This window comes from Nannospalax galili, unplaced genomic scaffold (assembly GCF_000622305.1).
Source record: "Nannospalax galili isolate Female #2095 unplaced genomic scaffold, S.galili_v1.0 scaffold907, whole genome shotgun sequence".
In the NCBI taxonomy this organism is placed as follows: Eukaryota; Metazoa; Chordata; class Mammalia; order Rodentia; family Spalacidae; genus Nannospalax; species Nannospalax galili.
Window position 1 is genome coordinate 370,556 of NW_008357958.1, and position 15,642 is coordinate 386,197.

At 39.8% G+C, this 15,642-nt stretch overlaps 1 protein-coding gene and 1 non-coding gene across 3 annotated transcripts in view; one reads left to right on the forward strand and one right to left on the reverse strand.

Moving 5' to 3' along the window:
• Positions 1-15,642, forward strand: part of Ap3b1 (adaptor related protein complex 3 subunit beta 1) — a gene marked incomplete at its 3' end in the record, with an annotated part of 255,901 nt that overhangs the window by 183,446 nt on the left and 56,813 nt on the right. For both annotated transcript variants that reach the window (XM_008855981.3, XM_029557630.1), the window contains 1 exon segment: positions 5,588-5,694. In XM_008855981.3, coding sequence (XP_008854203.1) covers positions 5,588-5,694 — 107 coding nt within the window.
• LOC115068090 lies at positions 6,714-6,820 on the reverse strand. The gene has a single exon (XR_003847471.1). It is a non-coding gene; the product is annotated as a U6 spliceosomal RNA (small nuclear RNA).

Genomic DNA, 15,642 nt, shown 5'->3' on the forward strand with positions numbered 1-15,642 from the left:
AGAAGATATTAATCTGTTTTTAAAACTCAGTACTTTATATATTTCTCTTTGTTTTTAATGCCCATACAGTTAAATTTTCCTTTAAAAATCTTTGCAAAATCCTGCATTTATCAGAAGTAACCCTTGAAACTCTTTATTTAGAAGTCAGTATAGCCAGTGTCTCTAGATGGATTGTCTGCTGAGTCAAGGGACTCTACTAGATGCTGTAATATCATACATAAATAGAATCTTCTCATTCTCTTCCAGGAACTAAAATCTAGTCTGGGGTGTAGATACTGAGCACATGGATTTACTTATGCTCTTACATATGTATGTCTTAAGAAATAGAATTGCAAGGTACATTGAGGATCTTAAGAGGCCTGTGGGAGAAGTGTGATCTGAGCTCAGAACTAAAGACAAACCCAAGGCTGCTGACTTTGCTTCCAGCTGCCTCTGAGCTTATAGTGGGTCCTGAGTGCTGGGACAAGCAGCTTGTGGGTGACATGGTCAAGCCACACTTAGTGGCTAAATGTCTCGGCTTATTCGAGGTAGATTAACTTTAAGGAAAGGCAGACACATTTACTCCACACTGCATACCAGGAAAACTACAGATGTTGAGTTTGTCCATTTCTCCATTCAGGAAGTATTTATTGACTATTTGCTGTGATGTAGGTATTCCTCTACATGCTGGAGAGGAAAATAAATACAGCATGCCTACAAGAAACTTTCAGAGTAATAAGACTTAACACATAACGTTGATATATTACCTTTTTCAAGATTTTATTTATTTTATGTGCATGAATGTTTTGCCTACATATCTGTAAGTGTACTATGTGTGTGCCTACGTAGGCCAAAAGAGGGTGTTGGAGCTCCTGGAACTGGAATTAAGGATAGATGTTGGCCATGTGGGTGTTGGGGAATGAACTTAGGTCCTCTAGGACACTAAGTGCTCTTAACCACTGAGCCATCTCTCAAACCTTTGGTATGTTAACTTTTCATTGCTTTGACATGAGAGAAGCAGTTTGGAAGGAGGAAAGATTTGTTTTGACTCATGGTTTCATTCCATGGCCCCCCACTTCCTTTATTTTGGGCCTGGGGTAAAAGTGAAACAGAGCTGGCCAACACCTATGGAGGAGGAAGCAAAGAGAGGGATTGGAAGGGGCAGAAACAAGGTGCCTTCAATGGCCCTTCCCCAGTGACCTACATCCTATAGCTAAGGATTCACCAACTAAAGTTTCAAGCATCTCCCCAAATACCTAGCACATCGTTGGGGACCAAATCTCCAATACTAGAACCCAGAGCAAAGTTCATATTTGAATCATAATAGCCAGCATTTAGATTGCCACATTATCAATGAGATGAAAGGGAGGTAGGCACAGAGTGCTCTTAGGATTGTAGTGTCTAATCCATCCAGGAGTATCAAGGTGTAACTCCTGAGTCTTGTATTAGCTAAGCAGTTGGAGGTAAGAGGGCAGAGCTGGGGAAGGCAAGCTGAGCAGAGTAAAGCCTGAGAGAAAGGGGAAAGAGCTCCTGCCAGAATCACCAGACTGTCTCTCTGAGGAAGCTCCTGCTGTAGACTGACTCTGTTGCAAGATGGTTCTGCAATTTTAAGTAAAATTTTCCCAATGCAGTAGTCAAGGGGTGCTACCAAGAGCACAGACATCAGTCCTGGCATGCCTCTAACCAGCTCGATGACTTAATTTCTTTTCCTCATTCATTTGTAAATTGGAAAAAGAAAAACAGTAAATCTTTGATAATTCTTTTAGATTATGAAGTTATATGCCTCTGTGAGTGTCATGAGAAAACATTTGTGCTAGAACAAATTGTGCTGTTAGAGAGGGCAGTGTGCTTTTTGTTTTTTGGTCTATTTTTACCTTTCTGGAAATGTTCTAAATAAAATGATCAGTAGCAGTCACACTCTGATGTTTATTTGTAGGAAGTACAAACCTGGTCATTGCACTACTAGAGCAGCAAACTGAAGCCTTTCCAAATATCCATCAGCCAGTAATACTGTGCTTCAGATAAGCTTTATGATCTGTGATGTCACACTGTTGAATGATGTGTGGTCAAAGCAGCAGAGTGAGGTGGCCAAGAGGGCAATGTAGCTAAGCTGTAAGTGTTTGAATCTCAGTTCTTTTTACTTCCTAGCTGTGTTACCTTGGGCAATTAATCTCTGTATCAGTCAGGGTTCTTCAGAGGAACAGAAGCAAGAGAATGAATACACATTAAAAGAGAATTTATTGGTTTACATGATATGGTCTAGGTAGTCCAACCATGGCCACCTTCACATTAGAGAGGCTGAGAACCTGGTACCTGCTCAGCCTGTGAGGCTGGATGCCACCAGACCCAGTGCGGTGCTAAAGGCCTAGAGGTTTCCTGGAGAGTCACTAGTCCTTAGTCCATGCTGGAGGACTGAAGAAGCTGAATTCCCACGTCAGCAAAGAATGGTGGCAGCAGCAAGATGTGAACAGGGTAGATGAACTTGCCAGCATGGTGTGAAGGCAAGCAGGCAGAAAGCAAAAGCTCTTCTTTCTTGGACTTCTGTTTATCTGGGCTGCAAGAAGACGGTGCCATCCACATTTAGGGTGGATCTTCCCACTTCAGTTGAACAGATCATTACAATCCCTCACAGGTGTGCCCAACAGCTTGCCTGCTAGTTGATCCCAGATCCAGTCAAGTTGACAACCAAGATTAATCACCATAGTCTCTCTGCATTAGTTGCTGTTTCTATAAAATTAGAGTAATGCTCATACTGCTCAGGGGAACTATATGAGTTTTGACATGTCAAAAGACTTACATCTGTGTCTTGTATGTGGCCAGCAGTTTTAAGAGTTAGTGATGATGCCTGGAATGACAGCAGTGAATGAAACCAGTGATGCAGCCGGGGACACTGGACTGAACTGCATGTGCTGCTGTATTCAGTTCTGAGTGAAACTTTCAGAAGAGTAACTGTATAATTGCTGCACTGTACATATTTTAGCAAAGAAAAGAGTATTTTGTTGAAAGTCTTAAGAATAAAAGGGACTGGGAGATGGCTCAATGGGTAAAATGCTTGCCATTCAAGGATGAGGCCCCAGTTGAATCCTCAGAACCCACATAAAGCTGGATGTGGTAGTGCATGCCTATAATCACAGCTCTCCTATAGCAAGATTGGAAGGGGAAACAGTAGACTCCATGGAAACCTGGGGCCGGTTGACCTGGAGTACCCAGCTGCAAACAATGTGGAAGGCAAGATCTAGTACCTGGAGTTGTCCTCTGACCCCCATGCACATCATACTCAAAATAAGTAAATAAATAAATAAACAAGAAGAAAACAAAATGAGTTTGTAATCCGCACACTTTGACTTAGCATTCTGCATATCAGTTCCGATCCCCTTCATGTACATGCCCTGTAAAGCTTGCCTGTGGTGTGATTTTCTTTCTCATTACATGCAAGCCAAGGTGAAATCAGAGGCTGGTTCCTATTGTTTTTTGTTCTTTACATAAGCATTTAATGTTGTGAATGATGAGGGATAGATGGATGGGTTTACAGGTAGACCAACAAATGGACAAATATACATCGACCCCACCAGAGTGGTCATGTAGAAAGGCAACGTACTGTGATCCAAGTTGGGAGAACCAAGTTCTAATTCTGCTGATGCCTGCATTTGCTTTATGATCTTATAGTCAGTCTCCCTCCACCTCCGTTTCACACTACTGTTACCTTTCATAGCTACTTTTGGTTTCAAGACAGTCTGTGTTTCTCAGGCTGTCAAAAAACTCCTGATCCTCCTGCCCCTGCTTCCTAAGTTGGGCTCACAGGCATGTATACCATGCCCAGCCTCTACCATTGCCTTTCTTCCATCTTGTTCAGTTTTATCCTTCAGTCTGTCTCTCACAGTGCCATCTAATTAATCATTTTACAGAGCTGAATATAGCCTATCATTCCTCTGCTTGTTAGATTAAAATTTTTTTTTGCTAATTTTATTTTATGTGTATGAGTGTTTTGTCAGCATGTATGAAAGTGCACTCATGTTGTACATTGCTCTTGGAGGCCAGAAGAAGGTGTTGAAACCCCTGGAACTAGAGTTAGGGACCATTGTCCCACCACATGGATATTGGGAACTGAACCCAGGTCCTCTGCAAGAGCAGCTATTGCTTTTAACGGCTGAGCCTTCCATCGCTCCAGCTCCTGCTTGCTAGATTCTTAGCTATACCTTCAGAGGATAAATCCAGCTGGGGGTTGTTTTTTTGTGTTTTGGGGTTTTTTTGGCCTTTTTGAGACAGGGTCTCCCTGTAGCCCCCCAGCTGGCCTAGAACTCACTCTGTAGATCAGAGTGGCTTTGAACTCACATAGATCCACCTGCCTCAGCCTTCCCAGTGCTGGAATTAAAGGTGTGTGCCACCACGCCCAGCCTCCAGCTGGGGGTTGTAGCAATGCTTTGACCACGCTAACTATAAAGGCCAGGGGCAAACCAAGGGTCCCATTCCCTTGGACACTCAATCTCACTCTGCTTTTCTGTTGTATTTGTTTGAATTCCTTCAAAAGTTTCCTCCCTTGGCATTGTCATTTATGAATTGTATTGTTACTTTATTTTTTAAAGCTTGCCTGTCTTTTTTCCTTACATTTCAGGCTACTTGAAGACAGGATCTTATCTTGAAAATGAAACATTTCATTGTTAACTTTATGAAGTAATAGTTTTCTGCATAATTTCTCAGTTATCGTGAAACCAAAATGAGAAAAGGATGCTCTGAAAAGTGGTGTCAAGTGAAGTAAATGTTACCTCCTTTTGCAGTGCTTTTGGATTGAGAATTTGTTTGAACCTAAAAGTCTTCCCATGTTTTAGTTTTTTGCAGTTGAATGAATAAGTGAGACAGTACTACAAACTGAAGTCAGTAAAATGAGGTCTGTTCACATAGGCTAGTAGGAATCAAAACATGTAAAGGCACAAATTGAGAAGCACTGCAGCCATCAGGGTTTGGCCATGTAAATTTGTGGGGCAGAGAGGGCACATCTCAGAGGCATGGAGCAGAGCAGAGGCGGCAGGGTGGAGGCCGCAAGGTGGAGACAGACAAGTGCCTTCCAGGCAACGTCTTGGAAGCCATAGGCAAGTCATATTTGAGGATTTTCAAATTTCAGGTGTCTGTTCTTAAGTACATGCCAGTTTTAGCACATAGCTTTGTGACAGTGTGTAATTAGATTACATGGCCTAATTGGTTAGAATGGAAACTAAAAGAGAAATGATTTAAGCATCCTTTAAAAATTTCTGATTCGATCAGAGAACTCTTGAAGATTGCTGCTGTTCTTTATATTAGTGTGGAAGAATCTTTCTCCATTTTCTTTTAGTGAAATTATTGGGTAGTAAATGTCAGTGATAAAAACTTTCAGAAACTATTATGGTATTTTTACTCTTGTTTTGTTACAGGTTTGCCATTACATTTTGAAAGCGCATCTAATGACTGCCAAGACTTGATAATAACTTGACTAAATCAAGATGTTAAATAGAGTTGTTATACATTTATTAATCAAAATAATTTAATTAGAGTTACTAACAAAATAAAAATGTTGCTTTTAATAATTTGAATTAAATTTTCATGCACATTTGCTAATTTGGGCCTTTTCTTACAGTTAACTCAGAATTCACGCCGATCGCCCTTCCCACCCCAGTCCTTTCTCCAAGCTTGATAGCTGATCTAGAAGGTCTGAACTTGTCAACTTCTTCATCAGTCATCAGTGTAAGTTATCTCTGTGATTTGTATGCCACACCCATGATCATGTGATACATATGGTCTTTTTTATTTAGAAGATCACTGATATGGAGTTTTTGTCTTTAGTGGCGCCTCTTTTAACTAAAGTCCAGTTCAGAGAAAGACTTCTGATTTTGTATATGGTTTTTAAATTTATGCAACCATTCTCTTCTCATTTTACTTCTTGTTTTCTATATTTAAGTATTATAGGTACATAGTTTTCTGATACTATTGGAAATCTGTAACATACAGGGATTCTTTGCCACATTGAGATAGTATATAAACCATCGTGTGTCTTTTAAGGATATGAAGTGTGATGCTCATATGTATGGACACACATATCATGAACACACATCTGTTTACACAGACATCCTTCACACATACACTCACATCACACATACACCACATGCACACACACAGGCTCACATATCATATAAGCACATCACACATCACATACACAAAATGCATCGTTGGGTAATTTCGTTATGGACACATAGAGTGTGCTTAGACAGACTAAGACCTATGTGACATTTCTACGCAGTGCTGCCATCCTCTCTCTGATCTGTTGTCTGCAATATAAGTGTGCTGAGCATGACTACACCTGAATTCTTCCGTAAAAAATTATAATGGGGGAGGAGTGCTGGAGAGATGGCTCAGTGGTTAAGAGCACTTGATGTTCTTGAAGCAGACTGGGTTTCATTCCCAGCACCTACATGGCAGCTCACAACCACCTGCAACTTCAGTTCCAGGGGATCCAATGCCCCCTTTTTGGCCTGTGTAAGCATCAGGTACACATGTGGTATATGAACATAATACACAGGCAAAACACTTGTACACATAAAATAAAAAATTTTTATTTTTATTTTTTATCAGAGGAAGAGTTTATTTAGCTTATGGTTCAAGGGGAATCAGAGTCTGTCATGGTCGGGAGACATGGTGAGGTGGCTGGAGCAGGAGCAGAAAGTTAAGCATTAACATCTTGAAGCAGGCACAGGACACAGAGAGCAAAAAACAAGAAACACGTCATGAATTTGCGTGTCATCCGTGCACAGGGGCCATGCTAATCTTTTCTGTATCATTCCAGTTTTAGTATATGTGTTGCTAAAGTGAGCACTTATTTTTATTTTTTAAAAGAATTATGATTGGATTGGGAAAATGACTCAGTCAGTAAAGTGCTTGCCATACAAGCTTGAGAACTTGAGTTCAGATCCCTAGCAGTCATGTTAAAATGACAGCCTTTACCTGTGATCCCAGAGCTGGGGAGACTGAGACAAGGAGAATCTCTGGAGCTCATTGGCCAGCCAGCCTTGCCAATGCAGTGAGCTCTAGGTTCAGTGTGAGACTCTGACTCAAAAAATAAGATGGAGGATGACTGGAGAGAACACCCAATATCAGGCTCTGGCCTCCACACTTCTGTGCATGCACATGCATACCTTCATACCTGTACATGTATACTTGTACACCCATATTCATGCATGTACACACAAACATTCACAAAAATTTTTTTTTTTAAAGAGTTGTTGTCTAGGAACTTGAGGTTTAAAAGCTCAGTGGTACTTAGTTTATTGCCCTAGGTTCAATTCCAAGTACCAAAATAAATCAGTAATTAATTAATGTCTATATTAAGCAGCTTTCATCCTCATAAGCATTCTGTTTTTACCACATAGCTACTAAAAATTTACAATTGTTTTCTTTAAAAAAATTTTTTTTGCGTGTGTGAGTGTTTTGCCTGCCTATAAATGCATCTCATGCATGCAATGCCCAAAGAGGCCAGAAGTGGACATCATATTCCCTGGAACTGGAGTTAAGGATGGTTGTTAGCTACCTTGTGGGTGCGGGGAATGGAACTCACATCTGCTGCAAGTGCAGCCAGTGCTCTTAGCCTTTAAATTGTCTCTCCAGCTCTAAAGGTTTCCATTTAAAAGCCAAGGATTGTATTTCTCTTTGTGTTACCTTCATAGATTTATTTACTTACACTCATGTCCTACGGTATGTTTAATGTTATTTGTAGGATGTGACTTTAAGTAAGAACCTTATCTAGCAAAAAAAGTGTCAAAACTGCCCACCTGTCAGTATCTGAGACTGTGGTAGCTTTTCTCCATGTTAGCATGTTACCACCAACTTTCACTGTGAATCAAGCATGCTGCCCTCAATACGTTATCTGTTGATAAGTTTGACCCTCTGAAATCTACAAACGAAGAGATGGGCCAGTGGGTGAGCTTTGATATGCACACATATCTGGAATTGATCTTGTGTAGCCAGTAGGTCCCTGGTTAGCAGCCTGCTGCAGGGCACATAATTGTTGATCTGAGCTGCCCAGGGAGCATAAAGCTGTTTCTACTAAAAGTGGAGAAGAGTATCTAAGTCTTGTATATTATTACAAAAGAATTTCTCCTTCAAAGTAAGCCTGATATTCCAGGGCTGTGCAACCGAATACTGGAAGAGTGACTTATAGTTTTTCCCTTTGGTCAGCACACTTAAAGTTCAGATGAAAACTAGTAAGGTACAATATTCTTTTTAAATGTAGAATTTTTTCTCTTCGACACTGAGAAAGGAGTAAGTGGTGTTTGGGGTTTCAGCTTGCTGTTTCTAAAAGGAAAAGGCATATTTAAAAAGATGGGGAAAACACTGAATATTGGCAGTCAAGTCTTCATTTACTCAAGTAATAAATATTTATTGAGCATTTGTGTTAGACTCCAAAGAGAAAGGTGGTGATTAGAAAATCTATAGTGAAACAGTTAGTTCCTCCAGTGCAACAAGAGGTCCCCAAAAACTTGATAGGCAGTAAGGTAGGATTACTAGCAACTTGTGTTCTGATACCAGATGTTCAAGGTGTAAATCCCTGTTCCACTACTTACTAGCCATGTGACCTTGGACAGATTGGCAAACAGCACTCTGTACCTCAGCTTTCTATGAGGATATCTTCCTTATGGGGTTGCTATGAGATGAGACAGTAGCATGTGAGGCGCTTAGAACAGGGACTGGCACATTGCATCAGACAGTAAATTGTTTTAAATCTTTGTGTATATATATGTGTGTGTGTACAGGCATGCATGTGCTATGGAGTTCAGTGTATGTGGAGGTCAGAGGACAACCTTGGGTGTTGGTCCTCACCTTCTACCTTGTTTGATATGGGATCTCTCTCTTCCACCATTGCTAACTGGCCCTCTCACTTATGGCAATTCTTCTGTCCCTGCCTTCCATCTAATGGTAGGAGCACTGGGATTATAGACAAGTACTAACGTGTCTGACTTTACATGGGTTCAAGGGATCCCTTATGCTTGTGGGTGCAGCATGCACTTTACTCACTGAGTCATCTCCCCATTCTGCATTCACTAAGCATCAACCAGTATTTTTGGAAGTATTATAATATGTGATAATGGACCCTAGGTAGGCTTGTATGCTTAGAGTAAAATTTTTTCATCACAAAATAATTTTAAAATGGGGTCTGGAGAGATGACTGAGTGTTTAAGAATACTTGTTGTTCTTCCAGAGGACCTGGGTTCAGTTCCCAGCACCCACATGCAGCTAACAACTGTCTGTAACTCTGGTTCCAGGGGATCTGACACTCTCTTCTGGCCTCTGCAGGACATTGCACAAGATCGGTGCACTTACATACATGCAGACAAAGCACTCATACTAAAAGTATTAAGTAAAATAGAAAAAAAATTCAAAACTTGCCCTTTTATACTGAGGAAAATATTTATTTCACTGAACTATTGGATGCAAAGAAAATGCACCATTTGAAGTTGGGCAGAACAGGATTTCCTCGTGATGCAGCTGAGTGAAGAGGTGCTCAGTGCTCATCCTAACACTTAACAGTTACCAGTCAGTGTCTGAGAGATTGCAGCCAGGAGTGTGCCAGCAACGACTGAAAAGGAAAAGAATAGAGCTCAAGGCATAGAAAAAAGATAGAGCTCTGAAGTGAGACCTGAGAAACTGAACCCAGTGTGTTGGTGTATAGTAGTGGCCTGTACCATCAACCCCAACCCTCAGAGTAGTACTGAGAAAAGAAGACAAATCAACCAGATTTTACATTGTCTTATTATTTGATGAATTTAGAAAGGGGTACACTAAAGATATGAGGGGGGAAATCTCTCAAGAATTAAAAATTCCATATAATCATTATGGGACCTAAACAAATACATGTACTTTTTCAGTTTTCAGAATGAAATTCATAACTAGTAAAGTATATGTGCAATGTTGCCTTAGTTAATAGAAGAAAAATAAAAAGTAATCTATAGCAAGGTGCTATTGGCCCTAACGCATAAACTCTGGGGCATGTCTGCCCCTGCGGGTGTGTTGCATACAGAACTAAAATACTGGGCTGTGGCATGATATAAATTTCCAGACATTGAGCAGTTTTTCTGGACCAAAGCAGTTTATTTCTCGAAAATTGTACAAATTAAAACCAAAATTACATTGTACTTACATGTAAAATACCCTTGGATCAAGTAATTTCACATCTTTATCTTGTCCTTTAGAACATTTGGATAATGGCAATTTTATTTTATTTTCTCTGTGGTTCATTTTGTGGTGGTTGGGTGGTTGGTAGGGGTTGTTTGTTTTTTTCTGAGACAAGGTCTCACACTGTAGGAAATGCTGGCCTGGAACTCATAATGTAATCCAGCTGGCCTCGAACTCACAACAGTCCTCCTCCCTCACCCTCCTGAGTGCTGGGGATTACAGTCATGCACCACCACACCCAGCCAATAATTTCATTTTCATATTAAGAAATTAATAGCATGCAAAATTGAAAGAGCCTTTCTGTGAAGGACATGGTTCAGTCTGTTGTGTGTTCTGCCCATTTATCACAGGGGAGCTGGCATTCCTGGCCAGCCGCTCTTGACTGTTCCTCCCCCATAGGTGGTCCCAGCAGCAGATGTTCAAGGCAGTATAATGGAGCTGTGAGCCGTACAGGCTCTTGAGGACAGACCTATGGTCAGTCAGAATCAACTACTTTATAAACAGGAATTTGGGCAAGTCAGTTTACCTCTTAGTGCCTTCAGTTTATGTATATAAAATACAGTGATGTTGCTTGCTTTCTAGGGTCATTGTTGGTATTTAAAATGAGTTAATGTATAAATGTTAATGACAGTGCCTGTTGCTTGTTAAACACTACATATTTTTGTTATTACAGATTTATAAAGGATATACAATCTGGCTCAGAAATACATGTGTTATCTTTCTGCTATTAAAGATGCATGTGGTTGTGTCTTTACCTGTTAGAATTCTGCTGTAAATCCATCTGGGCCTGGGTTTTGTGTGTGTGTGTGTGTGTGTGTGTGTGTGTGTGTGTGTGTGTGTGTGTGTGTTCGTGTTCTTTTGATTTCTTGTAATTAACAAATATTTGCATTGAAACCCAAAGAACAATTTCCTTTTGACACCAAATATTTTTCTAATGAAAAATTTCATACAGAATTGGATGTGGTGGCTTACATTCGCTACCTCAGCTACACAGGAGACTGAGACAGGAAGATTGCAAATTCAAGGCTAGTCTGGAATACAGTGAGACCTATTTAAAGAAGAGAGGAGGGGAAGGAAGGAAAAGAGGGAGGAAGGGAGGAGGAGGGGTAGAGGAGGGAATTTTAAAAAGGAAAGAATGCTGATTTCACTATTTGTTCTAATTCTTTGAATTATGTATTTCAAACATAAAGGTTTTTTTTAATGCCTAATAAACATTACCATTATAAGGAAAGTTCTATTTTTACAAAGTCTGTGATGAAGATGAAATGTAAACACAGCATTTGTTTCAGCCTGAGACTAACTAGCAGTTAGCTAACAGATGGCTTCATAAATGAAGAGCATTTTAGTTCTTGCTATGAGATTTCAATGACAAACTAGTTAACTCTATGGATGTTTTCACTAGATTATTGCAAAGCCATGAGTTTAAATCAAGTCCTGACCACACAGATGCACGAATCCTCTAAACATTAGGCTTCTTGTGGAGATTAAGACAATGAAAAGGAAAAAAGATAATTTTGTGTACAAGAAAAATGTGAAATGGCTTCTAATGCCTATGGTATCCGAATTGTTGAAGTGAAACTCCAATCTCTGTGCTTTAGAGGATTTGTGTATTTGTGTCCCATAATGTGAATGTGAGGACAACTGTTAAAGTTACCTCTTGGGGCTAGGGCAGTGGCTCAGTTGGTAAAGTGTTCGCCTCACAAACATGAAGTCCTGAGTTCAGATTCCTAGAACACACCTAAAAGCCAAGCAGAGGAGCACGTACCTGTAACCTCAGCACTGGAGAAGTAGAAACAGGGGTCCAAGCCCATCAATTTAGCTGAATTAGTGAGTCTGTAGATTATATAGACTATACCAGTTGAACATCTGCAATCCAAAACTCAAAAGTACTCTAAAATTTGAAACTTGTTTAATGTCATGTCAGCACTCAAACATTTTGAATTTCAGATTTTCCAATTAGGGATGCTCAATTGTAGCATGCTCAATGAGTGACATGTTAACAAAGTCTGTTGCTCAAAGAAGAGAGAAATGTAGCTTAATTACCTATATCTACAGCACATATCTCTAATTTCTGAAGGAAAGAGGGAGGGAGGGAAGACAGACCAAGAAAAGAAAGCATGACTCAGTGAAACAAAAAATAAGGTCCCCAAGAAGCACCATGCTTAGCAGCTTCAGACCTCCTTACTATAGAGGAAAAGATGGATCCTACATCTACCAGCAAAGTGGGCTTAAGTGATGGCAAGACCAGGATTAAATTCATTGTAGACCAATTCTAAAAGTTCACTCTGTCAAAAATTCAAAGTATCAGTTTGCTTTAGAATGTTTGGATTGACTCCATATTTCTTTTCCTCTTAACTTGGAAAAGAAAATTAAAAATTTTTAGTATGTTCAGAATCTTATGAAGTAAAGAAAAATTATATTCATAAGGAAACAAAAGGAGCAGTGAAGGGTATGTGCCATTCTCAATAACATATTTTCCTAATTATGTTCAATATGACCAGGGCCAGTGTTTCAGCAACCCATAATACTTTCCACAAACTAATGAGGCAACACTATGAAAAATGGGCTTGCCTGGAATTCATGGAGCTTGATTCAAAGCATATATCTTCCCTGTGTGAGATTCTCTGTTGAAGAAGACATTTGCACTTCACAAACTGAAAAGAAACATCTGCAGGTTATGTCTCTCATACTGACGTCCCCCATCTTCTCTTCCATCAGATCGTTTTTGTTTTTACCTTGTGGTACTAAGTCTAGCAACTATAACTCAAGGGTCTCTGAACCAGCACCTATAGTTTTTGCTTAAACCCCAGCCTTTGAGCAGTCTATTTGAACTTAACATGATCAAGAAGATATCCTTATTCCAACTGAAAGCTTATCCCACTGGTGTTTTGTCTGCTTATAAGTGTTTCCATGAGAGACGGTGCTTTAATGAGTCTTCACTAAGTTGGTTTAGACTCTCATGACTCATTTCATCTGATTACAAGTAAAGCAGTCGAGTTTTCTTTAACCATAATATTTTTTAAATATTTTTTCATTTATTATTTTTATTTTTTATGTGTATGAGTGTATTGCCTGCATATATGTGAGTGCACCCATGTCGTGAAATGCCGCGGAGGTCAGAAGAGCGCTTTGAATTCCCCTGGAACTGGAGTTAAGACGGTTTGTAGCCTCCATGTGGGTGCTGGGAATCGAACCCGGGTCCTCTGCAAGAGCAGTCAGTGTTCTTAACCACTGAGCCATCTCTCCAGCCCCAACCATAATATTTTTTAGTACTGTCAATTACATCAACCTAACGTAAGTCTGGAATGTAAGAGTTACTGTATGGTTATGTATAGAAGTGTTTTTTTAAAAAATTTTATGCTGTATTAAACTTACTTTAAAAGACTGTAAAAGTAAGTTTCTCTTAAATTGAAAACTCTAAACAGTGCTAGTGTGGGCCAAAAAAAAAAAAAAATGCAATTACAGCTAACAGGAATGCATATTAGTAAAGCCACACTTTAGAAAATAATGTGGAAATTTTCAGTCAAATTGAATATACCATCCATATGATATGCCCCCAAAGTGTATACACTTGAAAACATATGCAGTATTGTTCACTGGCAAGTGGTAAGAGGCAAGAATTTAAAGCAAACGAAATGCCTTTCCCCTGTGTAGTTACATAAATTATGGCAGGCACATACACACACACACACACACACACACACACACACACACACACATATACATATATATGTATATGTATATATATAGTGAACCACTGTTAGTTGTTAAAGAGGAATGACCATAAATACATGCCCAATGTAGCTGCTACAGGATACATGTTGTATGAACCTGTTCTTAAAAATTATTTTCCTTAAAGAAAGAATCTGAAAGAGAACAGTAGGAAACAGGCATTAATAAGGGAGATATGGATAAAAATAGGGTTATCTTAAGGGGCGGGGGGAGGGAAGGTTATACAAGGAACCTAGGGGATAAAGGCAAAGAAGGAGCTCAAGAGAGGTGGGACCATAGGAAGAAGGTATTATTAATGGAGAAATGGGGAAAATGGGACACCTTAAATGGGTAAACCATGGTGGAAGGATTAGACAGTGAGAGAGATAAATAATGCCTAGCTAGTTTTAAAAAACCAGAAGGAACCATATTCGTCCAACAACCTACTGACAAATTATACACACAACTAGATCAAGGACTATATGTCTAGGCAAGGTTTATCTGAGAATGTTTTGTCTTTGCCCAAGCTTTATCCACATGGCACGTGGTAATTAAAAGTACCAGACTGGTGGAACTAACCCTCTTGGATGTTTAACAGCCAAACTTTGAGGCCTATACTAATTTGGTCAGAGGGACATAAAGGACAGTTTTTGCTCCTTGCCCTCTTAGGTTGACTAAGTTCCAGGGGACTATGAGCATCTCTTAAAATGTCCTGTAACTGTGGTAAGTCACCTGTCCTCTTGATCAATGAGGTTGTGGAAACCCCACCAGATGGACCTGAACCAGGGTCCAGTCTACAAAGAGGAGGGTCAACACAGAGGAAACATTTCCTCCATGCTTCCAAGTGAAGCCAGCCATAGTCAAGCAGGACCTTTGACATATTCACATAGCTGGAACTGGTAAAAGAATGGAGCCAGGAGCTCTTCCCAAGCCCACGTTACCCCTGAGGAACAGATCCTCAAACGGCCATTAAGAATAAAAATAAATTGGTTTATCTGGGCCAACTGTATGGTCTTAAACACCAAAAAGGAAAGTATAACCAAAGATTAAAGGGGTCAATATAATTTTTTAAGAGTCCTTATGTATGCCAGACAGGAGATACCTTCCTCTGAGTTGTTGGCCAGCGTGCCCAAGAGACTCCCAGACAGTAACCCAGCATAGGGAAAATGAACAACAAACCCCAATCTTATCTAAAGGAATATTGGCAACTGATTGCTGCTAGATGAGGAACAGCTGATCTTCCTAAAACAAGGACCTCTAGATAGGCTGACTAGATTCAGCGGTTGGAAAAGCACTAGGAAATGGCTGGGGGCGCCAACAACACAGTGGACAGTAACAGGGATGACCGAGTATATGGGCTCCTGTGGGGGAGGGGACTATGGGAGGGTGCCTTTGAGAAGTGGGTATGTAGATGAATAAGATTGTTTGGAATGTTCTGTATGATATACACAAAAAAAATCAACAAATCAAAAAAATGAGTTATATTTGAGAAGGAAGCATAAAATTTTACTTCATGTTAATTAGTAGGGGTGATAAACATTACCACTGAAATCTACCTGATGACTTTATATCCATACTCAGGTGCCAAGGATCCAAGTGTAACCAACTGTGACTAGTAATAATCAGATACATAGAGATTAAAGACACATGTGCAAACATATAAGCATTAGTAGCATTAAAAATGTAGGAAACAGCATATTTTAAAATGAAATGGAGATCTTCTTTAAAGGGTAAAAACTCATTCAATTTTCCGTCTCA